Source organism: Lipotes vexillifer, unplaced genomic scaffold (assembly GCF_000442215.2).
Source record: "Lipotes vexillifer unplaced genomic scaffold, Lipotes_vexillifer_v1.1 scaffold149, whole genome shotgun sequence".
Taxonomy (NCBI): Eukaryota; Metazoa; Chordata; class Mammalia; order Artiodactyla; family Lipotidae; genus Lipotes; species Lipotes vexillifer.
In genome coordinates, this window is record NW_006779962.1 from 1,103,441 (window position 1) to 1,125,289 (window position 21,849).

Here is a 21,849-nt window from a genome sequence, read left to right on the forward strand (position 1 = left end):
TCCCCTCCCAGGGTCTTCCGGGCCCCCAGGGTGCAATCGGACCTCCAGGAGAAAAGGTAGGTGGGCTGAGCTGGGCATAGGGGTGCTTGCCTGTGGGGTGCATTAGGAGCACTGGTCACCAGCTTGTGGTGTGGACCTTTGTCCTTCCTTCCTTCCTTCCTCCCTCCCTTCCCTCCTTCCCTCCCTTCCTCCCTCCCTCCCTTCTTTCTTTAGCTATGTATAAGGTTGCCAGATTTGAGAAGATAAACAGATATGGGACGCTCAGTTAAATTTGAACTGTGTTGTCTGAAATTCCACATTTAGCCGGGCGTCTCGTTTTGTTGTTGTTTGTTTTGTTTTGTTTCTTTTTGCTAAATTTGGCAACCCTAAATATATCCTCGGCACCCCGAGTCCACATGCGAGGGAGAGAACCGGAGCCGGAGTCCTTGCACAGCTTGTGACTCAGCCCCAGGTGTCCAGTGAACTCAGCACCTGGGGCGGCACCGGCAGAGTGACCTCAAAGGGGCGGTTCTCAGTGCATCATAGCCCCTGGCCGCCACTGTTGGAGATCTCCTGACCTCACTTGGCGGGTGATTTTTTTCCGGTAGCAAAACTGAAGGCTCTGGAAACAGCAAAGGGGCCACTACCTTTGGGTGCTGCCCGTGGCTGGAAGCTTTGTAGCCAGTGGGAGCGGGTGCCTGTGAGCAACCTTTTTAAACAAATGCTCTTTGAGCAGAAATGTTGAAAAGTAACTTTGGGGGCTTGTAGAGAGGGTGGGCAGCTGAGGGGATCCCTGGGGCATCTGCTCATGGAGTCTGTGGTTTGTTCTAGGGCCCCCTGGGTAAACCAGGCCTCCCAGGGATGCCCGGTGCTGATGGACCCCCGGTGAGTACCACTGCCCACCTCACCCTTTACACCCCACCTGCCCATGTCCACCCAGGGGTGGGCACTGGGAATCTGGGCAAACGGCCCCTCCCCTCGCTCTCGAGACGGCCATGCATGCGTGGCCCCCGTCTCCTTTTCCAGCTCCTTGGATGAAGACCTATCCGATGGCGAGCTTGATTGCTCAGGAAATACTTACTGGGCTTTGGACACACTTTCCATAATGTGGTTCAATCAGAGGGTGGTGATTGCATGAGTAGGAACGTCCGTTATTTATTGGGGTTTGATGCTCGTGATCAGAGCCCAGCCTCATACTTTTAACTCTACGGAGGGCTGGGCTGGGCTCCGAGCAGTCGTGTGTGTCACCAGTGCCGGGTGTATTTTTAGCCATCACGCACGGAGAAGGGGGTGTGAACACGCAGCTGTGGAGCTAAGTAGACGCTGCCTAGAAATAGGGAGTGAGGGACAAATCCATCTGTGGCCAAGTTGTGAGGGGGAGGGGCGGGGAAGTGACAAACGCTGGGTGTGGGCCCGTCTGCGTGAGCTTATCTGCACCCACCCCCCTTGTGTGAGTTGCCGGTGGGCTTTTTGTTTTCGGTTATTTTTAGCATATCCAGTTGATGCCGAATAGAGAGCCTATTTCAGAAAATGAGATTAGCGAAATTATTTATTTCGGACACAGTTATTTTGTTGTGTTAGTAACGCCATTAAAAACGAAGCAAGGAAGTTCAGTCTGTCAACCGTTAATTGGTGATTGGTGATTGGCATAGGATGACGGTGTCTTTCCATTTTCATGGCTGGGGATCCTTTGGGCCCGTGAATCACACATCACCCATTGTCCCATCTTTGTCTGAACCAGCTGATTACAATCCCATTCCTGCGCGAACTGCTTTGGGGGACTCAGTCTCCTGGACTGAGTTTGCATGTGAAGAGATGAATATTTTGCAATATGTCATAAGTGCTTTCACTTACATTGACACCTAATTCTGCTCGAACTGCTTTGGGGGACTCAGTCTCCTGGACTGAGTTTGCATGTGAAGAGATGAATATTTTGCAATATGTCATAAGTGCTTTCACTTACATTGACACCTAATTGCATTTTCTAATGATAAAATATTTTCTTCTGGAAAATAAATAATTAGGAAAATAAATAAAATGACAAAATGGAAACTACCTCTGGTCCCATTCCTGTGGGTTAAACCCTGATAGCAGGTGAATGTACATCCTTCCAGTCATTTTTTCTATTCATCTTCTGATTGCAGAATCAGAAGATTGGGTGTCAATGGGGCATTTCCCTCAGTGCATCATGTCAGGAAGGGGGCGGTGCCTACACGGCCCCCGCCCCCCTGACCTTCCTGGTCACACCCTGGAATCCCTCTCTCTGAATTGAAACTCCAGCCACTAGGGTCCCTAAAGGGTCACCAGTTTCCTTTCAGATTCTGTGGGGAAAGAGGGACCTTTAAGAGAGTTAGGGAGCCAGGAGGCTGCCTCTCCATTTCTCTTCCCCAAGCAACCATCACACTTTAAAATATGAGTGTGTGAAGGACCCGAGGGAGTGTGGTTGTGGGTCAACACTGAAGATGCTCAAAGCAAAAGATAAAAAGGGAAAACCTCAACGCTACAGGCTGAGGGGAGCGGAGCCCTTGTCTTAGGTGAATCGGGAGGCAGCAAAAGATCTAAAAATACTCTCCTTAACAGAGGCATCACATGGTTGATCAGCCTGAAAGAGAGGGTTTGTTCCTTTTCCCCTTTGTGTTGCTTTGGTGTGGCTTGGGCTGAAGAAAGAAAGGAAGATAGATTTCAGAGCCTTTGAGAAGTGTGAGGGGTTTCGGGGCAGACTCGATGCTCTGGAATACATTGTGGTGATGTTCTGGGCAGCACACAAGGAGGACGCGGGCGATGAATCACGGCTCGTGGGAATATTACAGAGCCAGGAAAAATAGAATTCCAATGAATATTCAGTGACATGAGGAAATGCTCGTGATATAATAGTAAATTAAAAATACATCTTCTGATGCCGATTTTGCATGCAAATGTGCAGAGAAAATAGATTAGCTGTGCTATGTCACACCCTTGGCCACCGTTGCTATGCGTGGTGAGGTTATGAAGGGTTTTAATTTTCTTTTCCACTTGCCTAATTGTCTACGATGAACGTATATTACTTTATTAATCAGAAATATATCAAATACAAATAATTTAAGCTTTATTATTTTTCCATTTGTCAACAATGAACATATATTGCTTTTTTAATCAGAAAAATATTAAATACACATAATTTAAATTTTATTACTTTTCCATTATAGAGTCTTGCTGGTTGTAGAATACTGGGGAAAGGCCGGCAAGTAGAAAGAAGGGTGGAAACGGCCTGACCTTTCATGGCGGGAAAGCAGCTGCTCTGACTTTGATGTATTTCCTTTCCATCTTTTTCTGTTCAAACATTTAAAATAAATGAGGTTTGTGCTTCCCCCCCCCACCCCCAGAAAGTTACTCTCATCCCCAGAAAGTTACAGCTTAGAATGCATTTAAGAAGCTTGGCCTTGATTCAAACAACAGTAATCATGGCAGGGACTCCCCTGGCGGTCCAGTGGTTAAGACTCCACGCTTCCACTGCAGGGGGCACAGGTTCAATCCCTGGTCAGGAAACTAAGATCCCGCAGGCTGCCTGGTCCGGCCAAAAACAAACCAAAAAAAACAGTAATCATGGTGACGATCAGTCCCTCTCTTTTATCTCTTCCAAAACACTGTGATCAGGTCTATTCTTATCGCCACCATGTAAGTGAGGTCATTGCCACGTGAAGGGGTCAGCTCGTCTCCCCACGTGAGTGAGGTGTGGGCTCTGCCCCCGTGTGTGTCTCTGGGACCTGGCTTTCACCACAGCTGCCCATCACCTCAGTTACTTCACAGAAAAATTCTGGGTTTGATGGAAACTGTAAAAAAGGCCCATGAAGAGCCCACATGGCAAAGGGAGCAGGACCCTCCTCCCTCCCCAGGGCAGGACCTCCTCCTGGGCACCGTCTGGGTGCAGCCCTGCCGGCCTGGGTTGCTGGTGAGCCTCGTCTTGGGAAGGGGGATGGCGGGCAGTGTGTCCCTTCCAGGCCCGGGCAGCTGGCGTGGTCCGACCGGTGCCTAACTGTCCTCAAGGGCTCCCTGGGGTACCCCACCCTGCAAAGGAACTTCTGCATCCTTCCCGTCGCGTTGCCACCGTGACAGGCTATTTGCTGTGGCATCAGATCCGGTTCACGACTAATACAAATTGAAAAGAACACACACATATCATTTACCTGAGTTGTTGAGCTCTGGGTCTCCACAGTGCTGCTGTGTTCTACAAGTAGCGTCCTAGAACTTTAGAACAATCAAGCTGGATGAGCAGCCAACCCACCCTCTCATTTTATACACACGAAAGTGGAGGCCCAGAGAGGGCAAGTGACTTACCTAAGGTCACACAGCGGGTTGGGTGTTACCAGGAGTAGAACCAGACCGCCCTACCCTGCCCTGCCAGCATTCTCACCACACCACATGGCCTCTCTTTACTGGAATCCTTGGGGGTAGAACTGTATTTCCGGATAATGAATACTTCTGTTTCTGTTTTTCTCATCTGTGTTTGGCTCGTGAACTCAGAGGCATTGAACCTAGTCACCAGCTTGGGTCAGAAAGTCAGAGAAGGTCAAGTTCCTGAGAATAGAATTGATGGGGGCCAGGGTGGAGGGGGCAGTGACCAAGGAGCCGTGAGCAGTTCCGCGGGGCCTCAGCTCTGCATCTGTGGGGTAGGATGTATGTTCTCCCCTGAGCTCAGCTTCTGTGTCACCTGGGGGGTGGCTTTGAAGACCTAGGGTGCGTTGGGACCCGGGAGGTCTGGTCCCACTTCACTGTCCTTGTTTGGCCACTGATTCGGTTTTGCTGGGTGGCCTTGAACAAACACCCTTGTGTCACTGTCCCCTCCCACTGCACTTGGGGGCAGGCTGGGCTCTGGCTGAGTCAGGGGACACTGGTGCACAGTGGGGCATGGAGCCCATCTGTGGGTTTTGAAGCACATTCCCCTCTGCTGTTGCCGGGGCCTGGCATTATTCCCATTTTACAGATGAAGCAGCCGAGGTTGGGGCTAAAGGACTGGGGGTGACCAAGCCGCTGTGGGGAGGGGCGGGGAGGAAATGGGAGGGACCTGGGCTCTGACCCTCCGTTTCGAAGATAGCTACAGGGAAGCTGGAGCGTGGCCAGGCCTGCTTTCCCAGAGGCCACTGACTAACGCCAGCCTTCTCTTTCCTGACAGGGGCACCCTGGCAAAGAAGGCCCTCCGGGGGAGAAGGGAGGCCAGGTGGGTACCGGCTGTGCCCTCGGCCCCTCCAGCATCTCCTGCGGGATGGGCAGGGCTGCCCCCCGCCAAGTCCAGAAGGGGCTTCCAGCCCTGTCCTTACCCATCCTGACACAACCCTGTGGACGCACCTTCCCCGTGGGGCTGGGCAGTGCCCGCATGCCTACCCTCGCGGGTCCGACCTGGCACGTCCATCCGTTCTGCTCGGAGCGAGAGGGCAGTGTGCAAGGGGCAGGCAAGCTCTCTGGCTTGTTCTGGAAGGATGCAAGGGGTGGCCCAGAGTGAGCCCTGCGCCCTCCACCTGAGATAGGCCTAACGCACTTTCCTCTCTGGTTCCAGGGTCCGCCCGGCCCCCAGGGCCCCATCGGCTACCCAGGCCCTCGTGGAGTCAAGGTGAGGGTCTCACAGCCTCGGGTCTTCCTGGAGGTCAAGGTCGGGACTGCAGGGCAGGGCTGGGCCGGTTTTAGAGATTCCTCTGTGCTTTAACCTCCCTCCTGCCCCAAAACTGGGATGGCCCTGGTCTGGGAGGTTGGGTCCCAGAATGTGGGCGGGAGAAGGTGAGGGAGGGGCCCGCGGGGCCAGGAGGGGCTGCAATGGAGCAGGGCACGCTCCCCGGGGGGCGGCTGGGACAGCACGAGCAACGCGGTGGTGGCCGTCTGCCGGGACGGGGAGGCACCCTTCTGCCCCATGCTCCTTTTACTATCACCACCTGCCAGGTGACCTGCTGCTCTGGAGCCCCACAGAGGCAGTGGATCTCAGCCCAGGTGACGAGCTGGGCGCCCTTTCCTGGGATGCTTGGAGCTGTTTCTTCCAGGCTGATCACACCTGGGCAGACCTTGTTGTTGGGAGATGCGTTCGTGGGAGACGTCCATGTATATGTTGAAAGGCTCCTGGAACCGTTGTCAAATGGGCGCAGAGGTCCAGAGCAATACTCCAAACACAGGGCCCTGTCTGTTTGCCCTGAGCTAACTGGGTTTGCTTTGAGCTGTGCAATTTCGTCTCAGTGATGCTGCTTCTGGACATTCACATGCAGAGGGATGTGCCCCCAGGGGTGTGTGTGGGGAGAGCCCTTCTTTCTCGGGGTGGAGATGCTGCCGTGTCTTCAATCTCAGGCTTCCCACCCACAGGAAAGCTAAGGGTGGGTCTTTCTTTCAAAATGACTGTAATTTGATGCAAAGTATCATATATACGAAGGTGTATAAGACATCTAGTTTATCTTGGGGGATTCGCCGGAACACACCCATAAGCTCCAGAGTCCCCCCCTGTGTCGTTCACGGTCCTTTATACTTTCAAGCATTTTTCCACATCAGGGTTCTATGTGGAGGACACAGAACCCAAGACTTCAGTTTTTAGTAACTTACCCCCAAGTACCCGTAAATCCATGCAGAAGCCAGGACTCAAGCCTGGACTTGCTTATTGCTAACCAGGTACCCCATCCTGACCCCAAGGGGCTCTGACTTCCATTTCCCAGAATTGGGATGTTCCAAGGTCAAGGGCAGAGAGATGCCCCAGGTCAGGACCCTTAGACAGGCGGCTTCTCTCTGAAGCAGGCTTTCGCCCCACACGCCGCCTAGTGAGTTTCTAAGGGCGGTGATTTAGCAGCTGTGCTGAGGGTGTGAGCTCTGTGTGCGTTTATTTTACAAATTCCCATTGCACGAGGAGCCTATGCCAGCCACCGTGCACGGCCAAGGCCAACACGTGATGCTGCTTCTGTGAGCCGGGAAGGTGTCTACCCTGAGATGTTTGTGGAGAATGCTCTTATCTTGTCGGTCTGATTAAATTCATCCGTGATATGAGCAATCCCAGTAGACGGGCAAACGGAGGGTGGAAGGAGAAGCAAGACTGAACGCTCTTCTCATTGGAGAAATAGATTGCAGAGCCCGTGGCGTGATGAGACCCGGAGGGCGCTCATGGCGGAGGTGGGGTGGGAGGTCCGGGTGTCACCGTCAGAGACCAAGGTCTTTAGCTTTCCTCCGCTGCAGCCCTGCCCTCCTCCTGGGAAAGGGGCCCCTCCAAGCTCTTTGATCTCACTGACCTTTAAGCATCCCCCCGGGCTGCCCTCTGACTTGCCCCTTCCTCAGGGCACTGTTTGGGCTTGACTGTCGGCAAATCAAATCAGCCGCTCCCTGAGCCTACGGGAGCTGGGTGGGCTGGCGGAAGTCCCCCAGCACGCACTCGCTGGAGGCCTTGGGAAAGCCCTGTCCCCCTCTGTGCCCTCACAGCGGTGTCCCAGCAACTCCTTCCACTGGGCTGTTCTGTGACCTCTGACCTCGCTCCCTGAGCACCGGACCACCAGGGCCATGATGGGTGCTCTAGCCCCAGGGCAGAGTCTACCCCCAGGGACTCCTGGAGACATTTCTGACCGTCTGGGCTTGGAGGGGCAGGGCAGAGGTCAGGGAGGCCGTCCAACCCCCTACACTGCCCGGGGCAGCCTCGCGACAACAAACTACCCAGACCCTGAAGGCGACGGGCGTGAGGCTGGGAAACCCTGGTCTGTTCGTCTCCTTGGCCCCATTCCCCTGGCCTCAGGCGGGTCCCGAGATGGTAGAACTTCAGGTCTGGGAGGGATCCGAGCAACGCCGCCGTCTTATCCTCTTCTTTCTGGACGTGTGTGGGCAGGGGAAGCCCAGCTGGCCTGCCTGGCAACGGGGAGGGGACCTGGTGCCAGAGCCCGCCCTCCCCCCGACATCAGGGTTTCGGGGTAACCGGCCTCCTCTCTGTCCTGAAGCCGACCATGGCCTGGGCCGATGTAGCTCTCTGCGTCTGTCCAGCCCCGTCCCTCTGTCCCTCCACAGCTTTTCTCAGCTCTCCTGGGTCTCAGAGAAAAGGCTCAGAACTGCAAATTCTGTGCAAGGTTCTTGCTACAAGAGGGCAGCTGGCAGCCCGAGGGACCCGGCTGCAGCCTCAGCTGGACCTGAATGGGAGGCCCGGCCTCTCTGGGGCCCCGCGGGCTGTTGGCTTGAGGAAGCTTTTGGCAGTCAGTCGGGGGCAGGCTCTGCACCCTGCTGGCAGGTGTGGGGGGCACGGCTGTCAAGTCCATTCCGGGGATGGAGTGGTTTTACCTGGGAGACAGGGAGGCGGCTGGTCCTTCCCTGACAGTCTTATTCGGCCCGGGGATGAGAACGTCCTGAGCCGATGTGATGAGGGCAGTGGGAGTGGCTGGTGTCGTTAAGTGGTAATTATTATTACTACCATCGTAACGTATGATTACACGTTAATGATAACACAGAGTGAAAATCACCCGATGGCACACAGCTCCGCTCACCGAGCACCTGCCGTTTGCCGGGCCCTGTCCCAGGGCTTCCTGCGCCCTCCCCTCCCCCCAGCAGCGATGGGGGGAGGGTTGTCATCACCCCCTCTTTCCAAGTGAGCAGAAGTCTGGGGCCTCGTCAGAGGCCACACGTGGGGGGCCTGACCCCGTCTGCCTGATTCCAGAGCCCGAGCTCAGGCCTCACGACCCCTCTGCTCCCCAAGCAGAGACCAAGAGAGAGACCGAGATGTTTCTAGAAGACGCCCCGCACACCCGCAGAGCTCTCTGTCCTGAGACTGCGGGCAGTGGGAGGGGACTGGTCTGTGCGGGACGCTCAGGCTCCCCTGGTGTTGGGGGTCAGGCCCGTTTTTTGTGGGGTCCGTAGGGCCTCGGGCTTGTGGCTGCTCACTTTTCTTCTCTGTTTGCGCAGGGGGCAGATGGCATCCGAGGTCTGAAGGGCACCAAGGGCGAGAAGGTGAGTGTACCCTCCTTCCCTCAGGGCCTTGGCCAAGAGCCAGGAAGGTCCATCCTGGGAACTTGAGTGACCGTAGGCCACTGGCATTTTGAATCCCCCAGTTCACAAATAGCATGAATGTGTACAGCTCCCCCGTGGAATGCGGGACTAGGTGACTGAGAGACGCCGGCCACCGGCTCGTCCTTGGCCCAGCCTGCAGGCAGGACAGCGCACGTCCCCAGACCCTTCCAGGCGATGCCTGTCCCTTCCAGAGAGCTCCTCCTGCCCCCTCGACATAAGGCCATCAGCAGTAGTCCCAATCCCTTTGGGGGCTCTTCCAGCTGGCTCCCCGTACTCAAACATCTGCCCGTCCACCGCTGCTGGGCCTACAGTGATGCTTAGACGAGACAAAGACGCTCCGAGAAACGGATGCTGACAGATTGGGCGCTGGGCTGCCCACTGCCCGGCCGTGCAGAGCTTTTGAGCTCAAACAGGGTGACCAGGGCTACAGCACTCCCAGTGCAGGCTGCAAAGCCAGCGAGAACCACAGAATGCAAAGGGTTGACAGGAACACATCTCGCAAGGGACAGGGGGCCGGGCACTGACAATCCTCTGCCCAGCATGTCTGGTGCTGGTGTTGAGGCCCAGAGGGTCTGGGTGGGGGTACCTGGGCGGTGGGTTTTCTCATACAGACCGAGGCTCTCTCCGGTCCCCCGTGCAGGGTGAAGACGGCTTTCCGGGCTTCAAAGGAGACATGGGCATCAAGGGAGATCGGGTGAGTGTTCGGGGGCAGGGAAGGGTGAGCTGGGCGGGAGGCCCCGCTGGGGCCACAGGGCAGCTTCTCAGGACAGAGGTGATGTCTCCGTGGAGGCTCCTGGGCCGCCGGCAGCTTCCAGCTCCTCCCCAGCTTCCAGTTCGGAGCCATGGCAGCTGGCACCTGGTCCTAAACCCCTGCTTACAGGGTCACCTGGCCCCCTCTGCCCTGTGTCCTTGCCCTGCATTAGTGGGTCAGTGGGAACTTGTTTTTTTTCTGGCTGATACCCTGGTTTGCAGAGCAATTCGTTTGGGTCAAGAAGGGTGACAGGTGTCTGGGAGAGAAGAGGGGGTCGCAGAAACGACCCAGCTCACCAGAGAGGGTAGCAGCCTGACCGAGGCCACCGGCCGGTCGCTGGCAGGGCCACACCCTGACCAGCGCTCTGAGTCTCTTGGCCCCCAGACACCTCTTCAGCTGCTCTTCGGACCCCCAGACGACCCCTGTGTTCTGGGACCTCCTGCTGGGCTGTCAGAGGTTGCAACAACCTAGTTGGTTCTTAATGGATGATTGACCTCAGCTCCAGGGAAGCTGATGGGTGCTGGGGCGGGATGGCGCGTGCCATGTGGCTGGCGCCCCACAGAAAGCCACTGGCGGTGTTTTTGTGCAGATAAGGAGAAGGTGATGCAGGTGGCGCTTCAGGAAGTGGGGTTGGGGGCCAGCTGCCTGCTGCCGTGGGGACACTTAGAAGCTCCCCGGACAAGTTTGGAATGAGCAGAGGCCAGGCAGAAGGGAGGGGATGCCCACACCCCTGGTGGGCCCGCTGTGGCGGCAGCGGCACACGTGCCTGGACGGACGCTGTCGTGGAAACAGGGCTGTCACACAGGCCGCCCTCCTTGTGCCCCACAAAACAGATGCCTTACCAGAACCTGCCAGGACCAGAGAGCCTGCACACTTGGCGCTTTGTCCCACGCTGAAAAGGCAGACGTGATCCGGGGCTCTGTCAGAAGGGAGGGGAATAAAAGAGAGGGGTTCATTTCACAGTCCTGTCCCAGTTATATTGCTGCTGAAGACAGCTTTTCTAGAACTTTCTCTGCGGTGACGACTCCCCACTTCTGAGGGCCTCTCTCTGTCTGGCTGGTGAAAGTCTCTTTTATCTTCCTTTCCAACGACTTGACGCACACATTTGGGTCCATACTAGGAGAGTGCCTTTTCAAAAGACGTTCTGCAGTTGCACGCCATACCCTGAGTGGACCTCTGGCTGGAATTGGATGAGGATGGACGCGGGTGGAGTGGGGGGGGAGGGGACACTTCCTCAGCTGGGCAGTGAGGCTCCTCAGTCTTGATTTCTCCCAGAGAGGAATTTCTGCTCAGTGCTTGGCATTTCCTGATTTTCTGAGTGCTCAGAAAACATGGGAAGGATTCTTTTGTTGAACGAGAAAAGCACCTCTTAGGGACAGAGAGTCCTCGACCTGTAGACACACTGGGGCTGGGGAATAAGGGAGTCATGAGCTTTCTTTATCCGTACAGAGCACATTTCTGTTGGGGGTTTGCACAGCTGTCCTGCAGCTGCTCCCGGAAACCAGTGATCGGAGGGGGACCCATCAATAGACAGAGAAGACCGGGGTGGGCACTCCGAGGCCGGGCCAGGCCCCTGCTGCTGCACTTGGCCACGCCCCAAGTCCCTCTTCCTTGTGTGGGCTCGGGCCCCCCCACCTGTTACCTGGGGAAGTTGGATGAGGTGATATTTCGGTTTTCCCGTCTCTGGATACACCCTGTGGGTCTCCCTTGTGCCATGACGCCCAGGCGTGGCCCAGCCAGGCCTTGTGGTCCATTTTGATACCTCCTGGGGCTTCAGGAGAAGAAAGCGGCTCCCCCAGTGCACGGCACTTCTGCTCTCTTTCTTCGGGGAAATAGCAATTCGGGGCTACCGTAGTCACTGAAGTTATTTTAGCCGAGAGGTGCTTGACTTGGAGAAGGCCATTGGGAATAGGGGAGCGAGGGCTTAAGTGTGGGTCCCGAGGGGCACTGGTCGCTCAGCAGAGCCCTGGTCTCCTCGGTGCGAGGACGAGGGTCCATCTGCTTGAGGGGGCCCAGCGGCTCTTACCGCCCTGGCCTGGGATCCGGCCCCTCACTCCCAGACGGTGGGGGGGGGGGCCTTTGGGGGGCTAGAGACTCTGCGGGTCTCCTTCCCCTTATCTTTCTGAACTGCAGGGGGAGATCGGCCCACCTGGTCCCAGAGGGGAGGACGGTCCCGAAGGCCCCAAGGGTCGTGGAGGTCCGAATGGCGACCCGGGTCCTCTGGGACCCCCTGGGGAGAAGGTACGTGACACAGGAGGTTGACCGTTTCCCAGCGACAGTCTCTTCCCGATGGCCTGGGGTGTCCAGGCGGTGGCTTGGTCAGGCTGAGCCCCGGCTGGGAGCTGGCGCGAGTCCTGACGTGGTTCCTGTCCCCTTGACTCCACCCAGCACCCTTGTCCCCAGATCCACTCCTGGAAGAGTTCCTTCCTCCCGCTGGTCGCAAAGCTTGGGGTCTGAGCTTGGCACCCACGTGCACCATCTTCTGTGGCGGGGTTAGGGCTCCCGACAGCTGCTCCTACACCTGCAGGAGGCCGCCCACCCTCGTCCTGCTCCCCTACCCACTACCTTCACCCCCGAACAGGAACCGGCTCTGCGTGGCCCAAACATCCCGCCCTGTCCTGCCCCAGGGCTGGGACTCTTTTCCAAAAGGATTGACCAAAATGTCACAGACAAAGAACTCTCTTCCTTTATTTGGAGCGTTTGCCTCCACCCACTGTTGCTTCTGCAGTGGCGTCCATCCCTGCTCGAGGGCCCTTTGCTTTAAACCAGGCAGGGCGCTTTCCGTGATGACGGTGTCCTCGGCCTTTGGAGACTCCAGCCTGCTCCAGTCCCCTGCCAAGACACGCTGGCTTCCTCTCTGCTCAGAGAAGTGCAGAGCTGGCCGTGGAATTCACCTCCGTTATTTCCGCAGGGAAAACTCGGAGTCCCAGGATTGCCCGGCTACCCAGGAAGACAAGGGCCAAAGGTAACAAACGTACTAACTCCCTTGTTAGATCTGACAATTGGCGTCTCCCTGCCCCGCACGCTATCACCCATTCGCCCTCCCTGGCGCAGCTGCTGCGACAAAACAGAAGGTCACAGTGGCTGTGTCTCGGTTCTGCCCCGTTCACCACCATCTGTGGTAATTCGCCTAAGTCAGAAGGAAGGGGCCTGGACAGTTAGGTGAGCCGTTTCAGAGAAGGGGACCACCCAGCTGAGCGTGGGCTGCACCTCGGGATCCTCAGTGCCCCTGGCCTCGTGGGGACCGCTGTGCACTGGTTTCTCCACACCCAGAACTCGCGTTCCTCTCTCAGATTTAACTCACCCTGGAGATCCAAAAGTTATTTGCTCCTAACTGAGTATAAAAGAAAGATGAAACCTTTCTTATAGGAAATCATGCTTTATTTTACGTGTAGCAGCTCCTTGGGGCTTTGCAAATCATTTAAAACATTTTAGTTTTTAATCTCACCTTTTATTATTCATGGCTCTTCCTTAAAAATTATGTCTCTAGTGCCTTCACTAGAGACATAATTAACAGCAAAGGAGAACTCGTGGGTCTCTGGGGTTTGCGTCCGTGCATCCTGCCCTCCTTGGGCTTCAGGCCTCTGGACACCCCGCTTGCTAGCAGAGGAAAGGCCCCGTGGGCTGGGCTGCAGCTCTAGGTATTTCCTTGTTGCTGATGGCAATGCTCACATCAGTCCTTCCTGTGGAACGCGAAGGCCCCCACTCAGCAGCTGACAGCCACCATGCAGGGGAGATCATTTGCTGTGAAACAGGAGTTTTGTTTAGTATCTGCCAGCGATGTAGTCGCTGACTGCAGTGCTGTCCACTGTATTTGGAGGAAGAGAGGCTGATGGACCCATTTGCTCTCCTGAAATGCGTGTCCTTTTGGGGGAGGAAAGGAGAGAGAGGAGGAGTTTGGGAGAGACGGGAGTAGGGGGAGAATATAGATCAAGTTCAGGCAGCTTTTTGGAAAGATGAGGGCAGAACCTTGAAGCTGCTCAGGCAGTTTGGACAGTCCTTGGGCGGTGACCCAGCTCCTGAGCCGAGCACTGTGAAGCCTGCATCCCAGGTTTTCCTGCCCTGAAGCTCGGTACAGTCTCCTATTTGGAGCAGGCAGGCGGGCACACGGGTGGCTTGGCACAGCTCAGCACCCTGGGAGAAGCTCAAGGTTTGAACATCGGTCAACTTTTCCTGGTCTAAGCACACGCTCAGGTCAGGATTTTAAGTCACGCAGAGAGAGTAGAGACGTGCTGAAGAAATGCTTTAGACAGTGTCACTGGGAGCTCACGTGGTAAGTGTTTGGATATTCGTCCACTCAAAGCCCTTAAGTGCATCCCTGCCTGTGTGCACCTTGTAAAGTTCTAGAATTAAAGAGCTGTGCGAGGCCACAGTCGGTGCATAAATTTGCATTCATTTCTGACTTTATAAGCTGCCATGCTTTATTTAGAGGTGTTCTGGGAAGATAGCAAAACATGGCAACAAGGTGCAGAAAACAAATGTCATAAATGTGACATTCACACATCATCTCCAGTTAATCTAAGTGGCACATGTTCCCTTTTCTCCCAAAACACCAGTGTTTTGCAGAGATGGGTGTGTGAGGGGAGAGTGTGGAGAGAGGGGAAGGGGACCTGGTTGAGATTCAGTTCTGGTTTTTAAATTTGGAGTCATTGAGATGCTCAGGAAATACTGAGTAGGCGGGTGGGTGGATGAGTGGTTTGGTGGATGGACAGACGGATGGTGGATGGATGGTGGGTGGATGGTGGGTGGTGGGTGGGTAGATGGGTGGATGGTGGTTGGATGGTGGTTGGATGGATGGATGGGTGGATGGATAGATGGATGGTGGATGGATGGTGGATAGATGGTGGGTGGTGGGTGGGTAGACTGGTGGATGGATGGATGGATGGTGGTTGTACGTATGGATGGATGGGTGGGTGGATGGGTGGATGGGTGCATGGATGCGTAGATGGATGGGTGGGTGGACGGATGGTGGGTGATTTGCTGGATGGATGGATGGGTGGGTGGGTGGGTATATAGTTGGATGGTGGGTGGGTATATAGTTGGATTGTGGGTGGGTAGACAGGTGGATGGATGGTGAGTAGATAGGTGGGTAGTGGGTGGGTAGATAGATGGATGGATGCTGGATAGATGCTGGGTGGTGGGTGGGTAGATGGGTGGATGGTGGTTGGATGGATGGATGGTGGTTGGAGGGATGGATGGATGGATGGATGGTGGTTGGATGGATAGATGGATGGTGGGTGGGAGGTGGGTAGATTGGTGGATGGATGGTTGGGGGGGGGGGTGGGTATATAGTTGGATAGTGGGTGGATAGACAGGGGGGTGGATGGTGGGGGGTTGGATAGTGGGTGGATAGACAGGTGGATGGATGGTGGGTGGATGGGTGGGTGGCGGGTGGGTAGACAGGTGGATGGATGGTGGGTGGGTAGATTGGTGGATGGGTGGCGGGTGGCGGGGGCCGGTGGGTTCGGTCCGAGACTGAACTCTTAACGGACTCTTCCTGCTGTGGCTCGGGCAGCAGAGCCCGTCCTCCTGATCAGGCTCTCAAGCTTCTTTCCTAATTAACTCTCTTCCAGGGTTCTATCGGATTTCCTGGATTTCCTGGCGCCAACGGAGAGAAGGGTGGCCGGGTAAGGACGGTCTGGCCTCTGCTCAGGCGGCCTGTTCTGCTGCCTTGGTATTTCGCGGGTATATTCTCCAATACATCCTGTTTATTTCTCACCCACTTTGCTGCCAAAACTGCTTTCTGGAACAGCTGACCTTAAGCCTGTCCGCTGAGCGCTGGTGACTCTTAGCCCCCCGGGCGGGCAGTGCCGCAGTAGGAGGGGCATCGGGCCTGAGGGGCAGGCATGCTGAGAAAACAGCGCTTTCTCACACACAGCCGCCATCCTGCCAGCTCTTTGGGGTCACTGGCGAGACCCAGATTCTCCTCTTTCAGCCCAAGTGACTTTCCCTCCAGGCTAAGTTTAAAAGGAAGGAAAGGAGCTCTGCTTTGTATCTCACGGACCCCGCCAGGTGCCGCGCGCTCTGCTTCCCTCTGTTGTCCCCCTGAGGGAAGGTGATCGGAGGGCTCAGGCTGGGGGAGCCGCTCTCCCGGACCCCTGCCGGCCCAGGCCCTCCTGCAGGAGCTGCCCTGAACGCTGCTTAGGGAAATCATAGGAGGCTGCCTGAGCGCTGCCACTCGGCCGAACAGGGCAGGAAGGGTCCGCCTGGGCCTTTGGACTCGGAGCGGCCTTGTCCACAGGCGAGTGGGGTGTGTGCAGAGCAGGCCTGGGGAAGACGCTGGGCCCAGCCCGGTCCCCTCCGCCCCAGGCTGGTCCTCCCCACTCAGACGGACGGGCTGCCTCTCCTCAGCGTGCTCGCTACAAACTAATGTTACTGCGTTTGAGCGGAGACAGTGAGATCTCTTGAAAGCAGGGAGGAAGACTTCAACCATCCAAAATCCACGTGCACGAACGTGTCTGCCAGGCTCACAGAAGAGAAAAACGGGGACTTTTCTGAGTGCAAGTCAGCTGCATAACCACAGGGAGACCTTTATCTATTTGTCTGTATCGGTGTCTAGATGTGTCTGTACCTATGTCTGTATCTGCAATGCTTAGATGTATGTCATGTGTACATCACGTCTGTGTCTGTGTCTGTAACTGTCTGTGTGTCCATCGTCTACCTGCCTACTTGTCTTCTAGTTCTTCCTGGTAGGGACAGTCTGACTAGTGTCTTCAGGGAAAGACTGTCATTTGAGAAAAGCGGTCCAGGGTCTGGTAAAAGGGTGGGAACCGCGGGGGGACAGGGTGGGGGCAGCCCCTGAGCTTGTACAGAGCACAGGGCTTTCCGCACCACGTTGCCGTGAGAGTCCCCAAGATGGGTCATGACGGTTAACAGGGGGTCACGTGATGTGACACAGGCCCTTCCATGGAGGAGCTGCACTGCAGGTCCAGGCCCCGTGGGGTCACGTCGAGCAGCAGAGGCCTGGCCGTGGCTCTGGGGGCCGTGGCGCTCTGGTCCAAGCTCTGCCGCCCTCTTCTGCCCCTCATGCTTCTCAACCTCCCCAGTCCCGAGCTGAGACGGTTGGGCAGATGCCTGGATGCCCTCCAGCCCTCACGGGCCATTGTTCCAGTGAGTCAGCACGTGATCACCAGGATCACCACTGAAAACGGGTTGTTGGAAAGCAGGGGGGCCTGGGACCGGGGCACTTCCTCCTGTTCTGAGGTTCGGACGTGGTTCCTGGGGTCTGAAACCTGGACACCCCGAGGAAACGATCTACTTCCGGATTGACAGGGATTGTCGGGTTGCATGTGGCTGTATCGTGGCCACATGGGTGGGTGTGGCCGCCAGCATTTAGAGAGAGCTGGGATGGCAAAGATGCCAGCTTTTCCAGAAGGGAGAGGTTGGGCCGTGGTCAGGCATGACTGGAGCACACGTCTGTTCATTGTGGGAGAGATGTGCCCGGGCACATTTTCCCGAGGAAAATGGCCATGTCTGTCCCCAGGAAGCGTCTGAGATTACCCGGCTCGCAGCGAGCAAGTTAGTGCTGCCGTTTTAGTGCACGTCCTGTCAGGCGGACGAGCCCCCGGGTCTGAGACCCCGAGCGTTCATTGTTTAGCCGTGGGCTCCCCATGTCCCTGCACCCAGGAGAGGACCCTGGAGTCACGAGACTCAGCACTTACGGCATGTCTGCCCATCCTCCCCTCCGGAGAGACAGACGCCTTTATTCTGGAACCTTCCCCACGGAAGGAAGGAGGAATCCACCTTGGCTCTCCTGCCCTGGACTCCAGATCTCCCCAGGTCTCCACTCCGAGGCTGTCTGCCCGCAAGCACCCTCGCCATCCTTGGCTCAGAGGATGGGGTGTGTGGGGACGCTGAGGAATCGAGGGGGAGGTGTCTCCCCGGGCAGTGGCTTTCCCGCAGTCCTTTCCCCATGGTTTTGAACTTCCAGTGTCGGTGCCCGTCCTGCTCTCTCGTCCTCATCAAGCTGAGTTACAGGCTTGTTCTTATGTCACTGTGTCTGTTCTTGCAGACTGTTGAGTGTCTGCCCTGCCCATATGTCCCGGGTGCTCTGTGAGCCCAGGCGGGGGGACACTGCAGGAAAAGCCCAAATCCCTGCACTGGGGGTGCTCACCTTCCAGAGCTGGGACCATGGACAGATCAGTAAGTGAAGCAGGTGGCGAGGCGGATGCTGGTCTGTGCTCTGGCAAAAAATAAGGCAGGATGGGCAGGGAGGGAATTCAGAAGAAAATTGCGATTTTAGGTAAGGGGTCAGGGCCGGTCTGGAGGAGGAGGCCTGAGTAAGGGGCAGAGCCTGGGAGGGGCAGGGGGCAGAGGAAACCTGCCTCCGGGGTGGAGGACGGTGACCAGGGTGTGTGGTGGTGGAGGTGAGAGGGGCCGAGGCCCCAGGATTCAAAGCATCCCTACGGAGCACTTGATCGAAGGCGCCACTGCATTTGAAACATCATCCATGGGAATTCCACGTGGAAATGATCGCCCTTTGGATGGGAACCATGGGAAGAGTGGGGAAGGTGGTGAGAGACACAAGTTCCGCGGCCTCGGTGCTGGTGCCCCCCGATCCTATTCCATGGTTGAGGAGGAGGGGGGACAGCTCTGCGGGCTGACAGTGGCGGGACCCAGAGCGTAGAGGTCAGACTCCAGGCCTCCTGGGGCGGGGGCCCCAGGTGTCCGTCTTCAGGCCACTTCTGCACTCCCGAGGCTGGAGGCAAAACACACAAGCTGAGACCAATCTAGACTAGCCAGGCAGCCAGTCCAGCCCCGGACGGGAGCCCCTCACCCCTGCCGGCATCACGAGGGAAGCCAGACCCTCTGCTTCGTGAGCTGTCTGGCGCGGTTGGTCCCCTGAGCCGTGGTGAACGGAGGAGTCCCCCGGCGGCCACTGGTGTGACTGTCCCCCCCCCTTCCCTCGGCTTCGGAATTCAGAGTGACGGGCCATCTGGAGAGAGCTCGTTCACTTCTGCAGCGCGTGCTTCTAAGGTCCTCTGAAGTTCCAGGCCCTGGGGGCCTTGCCGCCCAGAGAGGGCACCCAGAGGCCAGCTCATGAGTGACGAGTGTGAAGAAAGACAGGTGAATCGGGCTGTCTCCCAGGAGGAAGAGCCTAAGCCGGCAGTCAGGGGAGGCCTCCTGGGGGTGGTGACATTCCTGGGACCCAAGGAGGGATGGAAGTTGGGTGGGTGAAGTGGGGAGGGCGGGAGGGAGGAGGGGACGGAAGGCTGGCCATGGCTGCCCCTGCAGGCCGAGGCCTGGGAGGTGAACAGCTGACCTGTGCTCTTTATCCCAGGCCCTGGGGACCCACCCAGGCTTTCATCGGGGGAGCAACGTGGGAGGTTTTTAGAGTAGCTCTGGTCCCCGCTCTGGTGTGGAGAGCGGGTGGGAAGGGAGTGGGCGGGCTGTGCTTCTGTGGAGAGGTCGTTTTACTCTCCTTTTGGACATTCTGGTCCAATGGATGCTTCTAAGTGCTAGAATGCTCAGCGTGACGGGTGGCGTGTGTGCTGATACGCGTGTGCCTCCCGTCTGACAGCTGCTTGTGAGCCGGCAGGTGCCCTTCTGTTCGCCTCATCCTGGCCTCTGTGGAGGGGCAGGCTGGGTTGGGGGACTGCTGGCTGTGGATTCCACGTACAGCTGGCTGTCATGTGAGCAATCGACAGTCTGTCCCTGTCACTGGCCTGCACCCCGGGCCGAGGCGGGGTCCCAGCCGGCCCTGCCTGGGAAGAGCCAACCCCTTAGGAACACCACCAGCGACCAGAGGCTTCTGCCACCTGCGTCGGGCATCTTGGCACGAGCAAGGCTAGTTCTGGGATGGCCCGTGCCTCGCCCCACAAGGGCACAAGGACAGGCGCTCACGGGAGATTCTGTTAAGGAAGCCATGGATGGGGCACCTCCTGTTCAGTGACGTAAGTCACCGGGATGCAAAACTCTGGGTTCGTTTACAAGGAAACCTGGAGAGCCTGGCACCACCTGGGAGGCCTGACAGAATCTGTGGCTGAGACTCTGTTTTGCTCCCAGTGCCCGGGGCGCAGTTAGTTTAGGTCGGAACCCAGAGCCTTTCAGGTGACAAGATCAGAACTGCGATCTGGGTCGTGGTGTTGGGTGGAGGCTGGGCGTGAGATGACGTGCCAGCTGGACTCACCCGCAAATGCCAGGGAGTCACCCGGGTGGGTCACGGTGTCTCTGCTGGTGAAAGCCCATCATTTGAAGAAAGCAGATGTTTCATTAATTTTTGTAGGCAAATATTTATTTGAAGCCGAAAGATATTGTCATCTAATGAAAGCAGCGAGACCAGAGTGTATCGTTAAAAAGCGTCGTAATCACCTCATTATCATAAAAGGTTTTATTAAAGTCACTTCAAAACGGGAGGCTCTAGAAAGCAGTTTTGATTCTGGCAGTGAATGAAAGATGGTGAGAGGAAATGTATCAGGTGGCCTTTAGCAATACAGATCCATCTTGGGCTTTATCGTTAGAAACCAGAAAAAAAAAAAAAAAAAAAATTCCGGAAAAAGCATGGAGAAATGGTGGATGGTGGAGATATAGGAGCCGTGATCAATCCATTACTTCCATGTGCTGTAGGTAAACTGCACTTACCGGCTGTTATATATTGGCTTTAGAAAAAAACAAACGCAGTGCATTTGTTTTCCTTGGTTTGGAAAACGCAAAACCACAGAGAAAGAAAGAGTCTAAATTCTATTAGATGAGAAGCAAATGACTCTCGGATACATGATTTATATATTAAATTGCAAGTTTGTTCGTTTGCAGCGCCTGTTGAAAATTTAATGGCTAATATCCTTAACTGTAGCAAAAGTAAATTATGTAGGAAAGGGTTGACTTCCTTCTCTTTTCTTGTAATAATGATTCCCCCCACCCCTGCTGAGAGAGAGGGAGAGAGGGTGGAGAGAGAGATGAAGGGGGGAGGAGGGAGGGCTAGTTGCTTTGAGGGAAGGAAACCAGATAAGCATGGTTAACATCCATCAGGCAGCAGGAAGAAAATTGGATTTCAGCAGGCCTTGTACAGAAATATAAAGCTGTGTGTATTGGATGTGCAGTCGATCCTGTCACCCTGAAAAGTCTTCCTTTAAAACAAAGATAAGGAGGATGGTCTTTCCTAGCTCTGACTTCGCGGGGTCTCTCCATCACCCAGGAGGGGGGCCACCGCCCAGACAGTGACAGGTGTGTCAAGTGACTGACCAACACCCTTTTTCTCTGATTCCAGGGCACACCTGGGAAGCCGGGGCCACGGGGGCAGCGAGGCCCAACGGTAACCCTGGGCGTGAGGGCCATCTTCCAGATTGGGAGCGGGTTGTAGGAGCATGCCCAGTAGCGGGGGGCGGTGGCGGGGAGGAGGCGTCAGGGATGCCGAGGACTAGAGCTGACCTGTCTTGTTTCCTGTTTGTCCAGGGTCCACGGGGTGAAAGAGGCCCCCGAGGCATCACTGGGAAGCCTGGCCCCAAGGTATGTGTTCAGTATCCTCTGTGGCCCCGGGATGGACCAAAGTGTTTTTTGTGTTTTTTTGTTTTTTGGGGTTTTTTTGCGGTATGCGGGCCTGTCACTGTCGTGGCCTCTCCCGTTGCGGAGCACAGGCTCCGGACGCGCAGGCTCGGCGGCCACGGCTCACGGGCCCAGCCGCTCCGCGGCACGTGGGATCTTCCCGGACCGGGGCACGAACCCGTGTCCCCTGCATCGGCAGGTGGACTCTCAACCCCTGCGCCACCAGGGAAGCCCTGGACCAAAGTTTCTGATGCACCAAAATGTCAAGCACTTGAGGGTGCCCCATGGCCTTTCTCACTTTAGAAAATAAAAGAAAGAGAGAAGTTTACTTGGGGGTGTTTAAGACGGAGCTCGTCTCCACCAGCCCTTGGATGAGTTAGGTCAGGTTGAGTCACGTGGCAGAGGCTGCCCGGGGCCATCCCCCCGTGGAACTTTCCAGCCAGAAGCCCCGCAGCTCCAGGAGGGCAGCTCCAGCCAGGCTTTGGACAGATTCCCCCTCTACCCCGCCCCGCCCGAGTTCTGATGTGGAGGTCTCATTTCTTTTCTTGAGAAGGGGTTTGGAAGCTGCAGAGACACCTTTGCTGGGATCTTCCTGCCCCGGTGAAAGATCCTCTGGATCCCCTCTTCCTGCCCTGGGGCCTTGAAGCCAATTCCGCCCGCCC

At 56.2% G+C, this 21,849-nt stretch overlaps 1 protein-coding gene across 2 annotated transcripts in view; it reads left to right on the forward strand.

Annotated features, from left to right (window-relative positions):
- Positions 1-21,849, forward strand: part of COL5A1 (collagen type V alpha 1 chain) — a 163,963-nt gene that overhangs the window by 101,020 nt on the left and 41,094 nt on the right. For both annotated transcript variants that reach the window (XM_007453087.1, XM_007453088.1), the window contains exons 24-34: positions 12-56; positions 811-864; positions 5,129-5,173; positions 5,510-5,563; positions 8,851-8,895; positions 9,596-9,649; positions 11,840-11,947; positions 12,618-12,671; positions 15,280-15,333; positions 20,913-20,957; positions 21,098-21,151. In XM_007453087.1, coding sequence (XP_007453149.1) covers positions 12-56; positions 811-864; positions 5,129-5,173; positions 5,510-5,563; positions 8,851-8,895; positions 9,596-9,649; positions 11,840-11,947; positions 12,618-12,671; positions 15,280-15,333; positions 20,913-20,957; positions 21,098-21,151 — 612 coding nt within the window. The remainder of the gene's footprint in view (positions 1-11; positions 57-810; positions 865-5,128; positions 5,174-5,509; positions 5,564-8,850; positions 8,896-9,595; positions 9,650-11,839; positions 11,948-12,617; positions 12,672-15,279; positions 15,334-20,912; positions 20,958-21,097; positions 21,152-21,849) is intronic.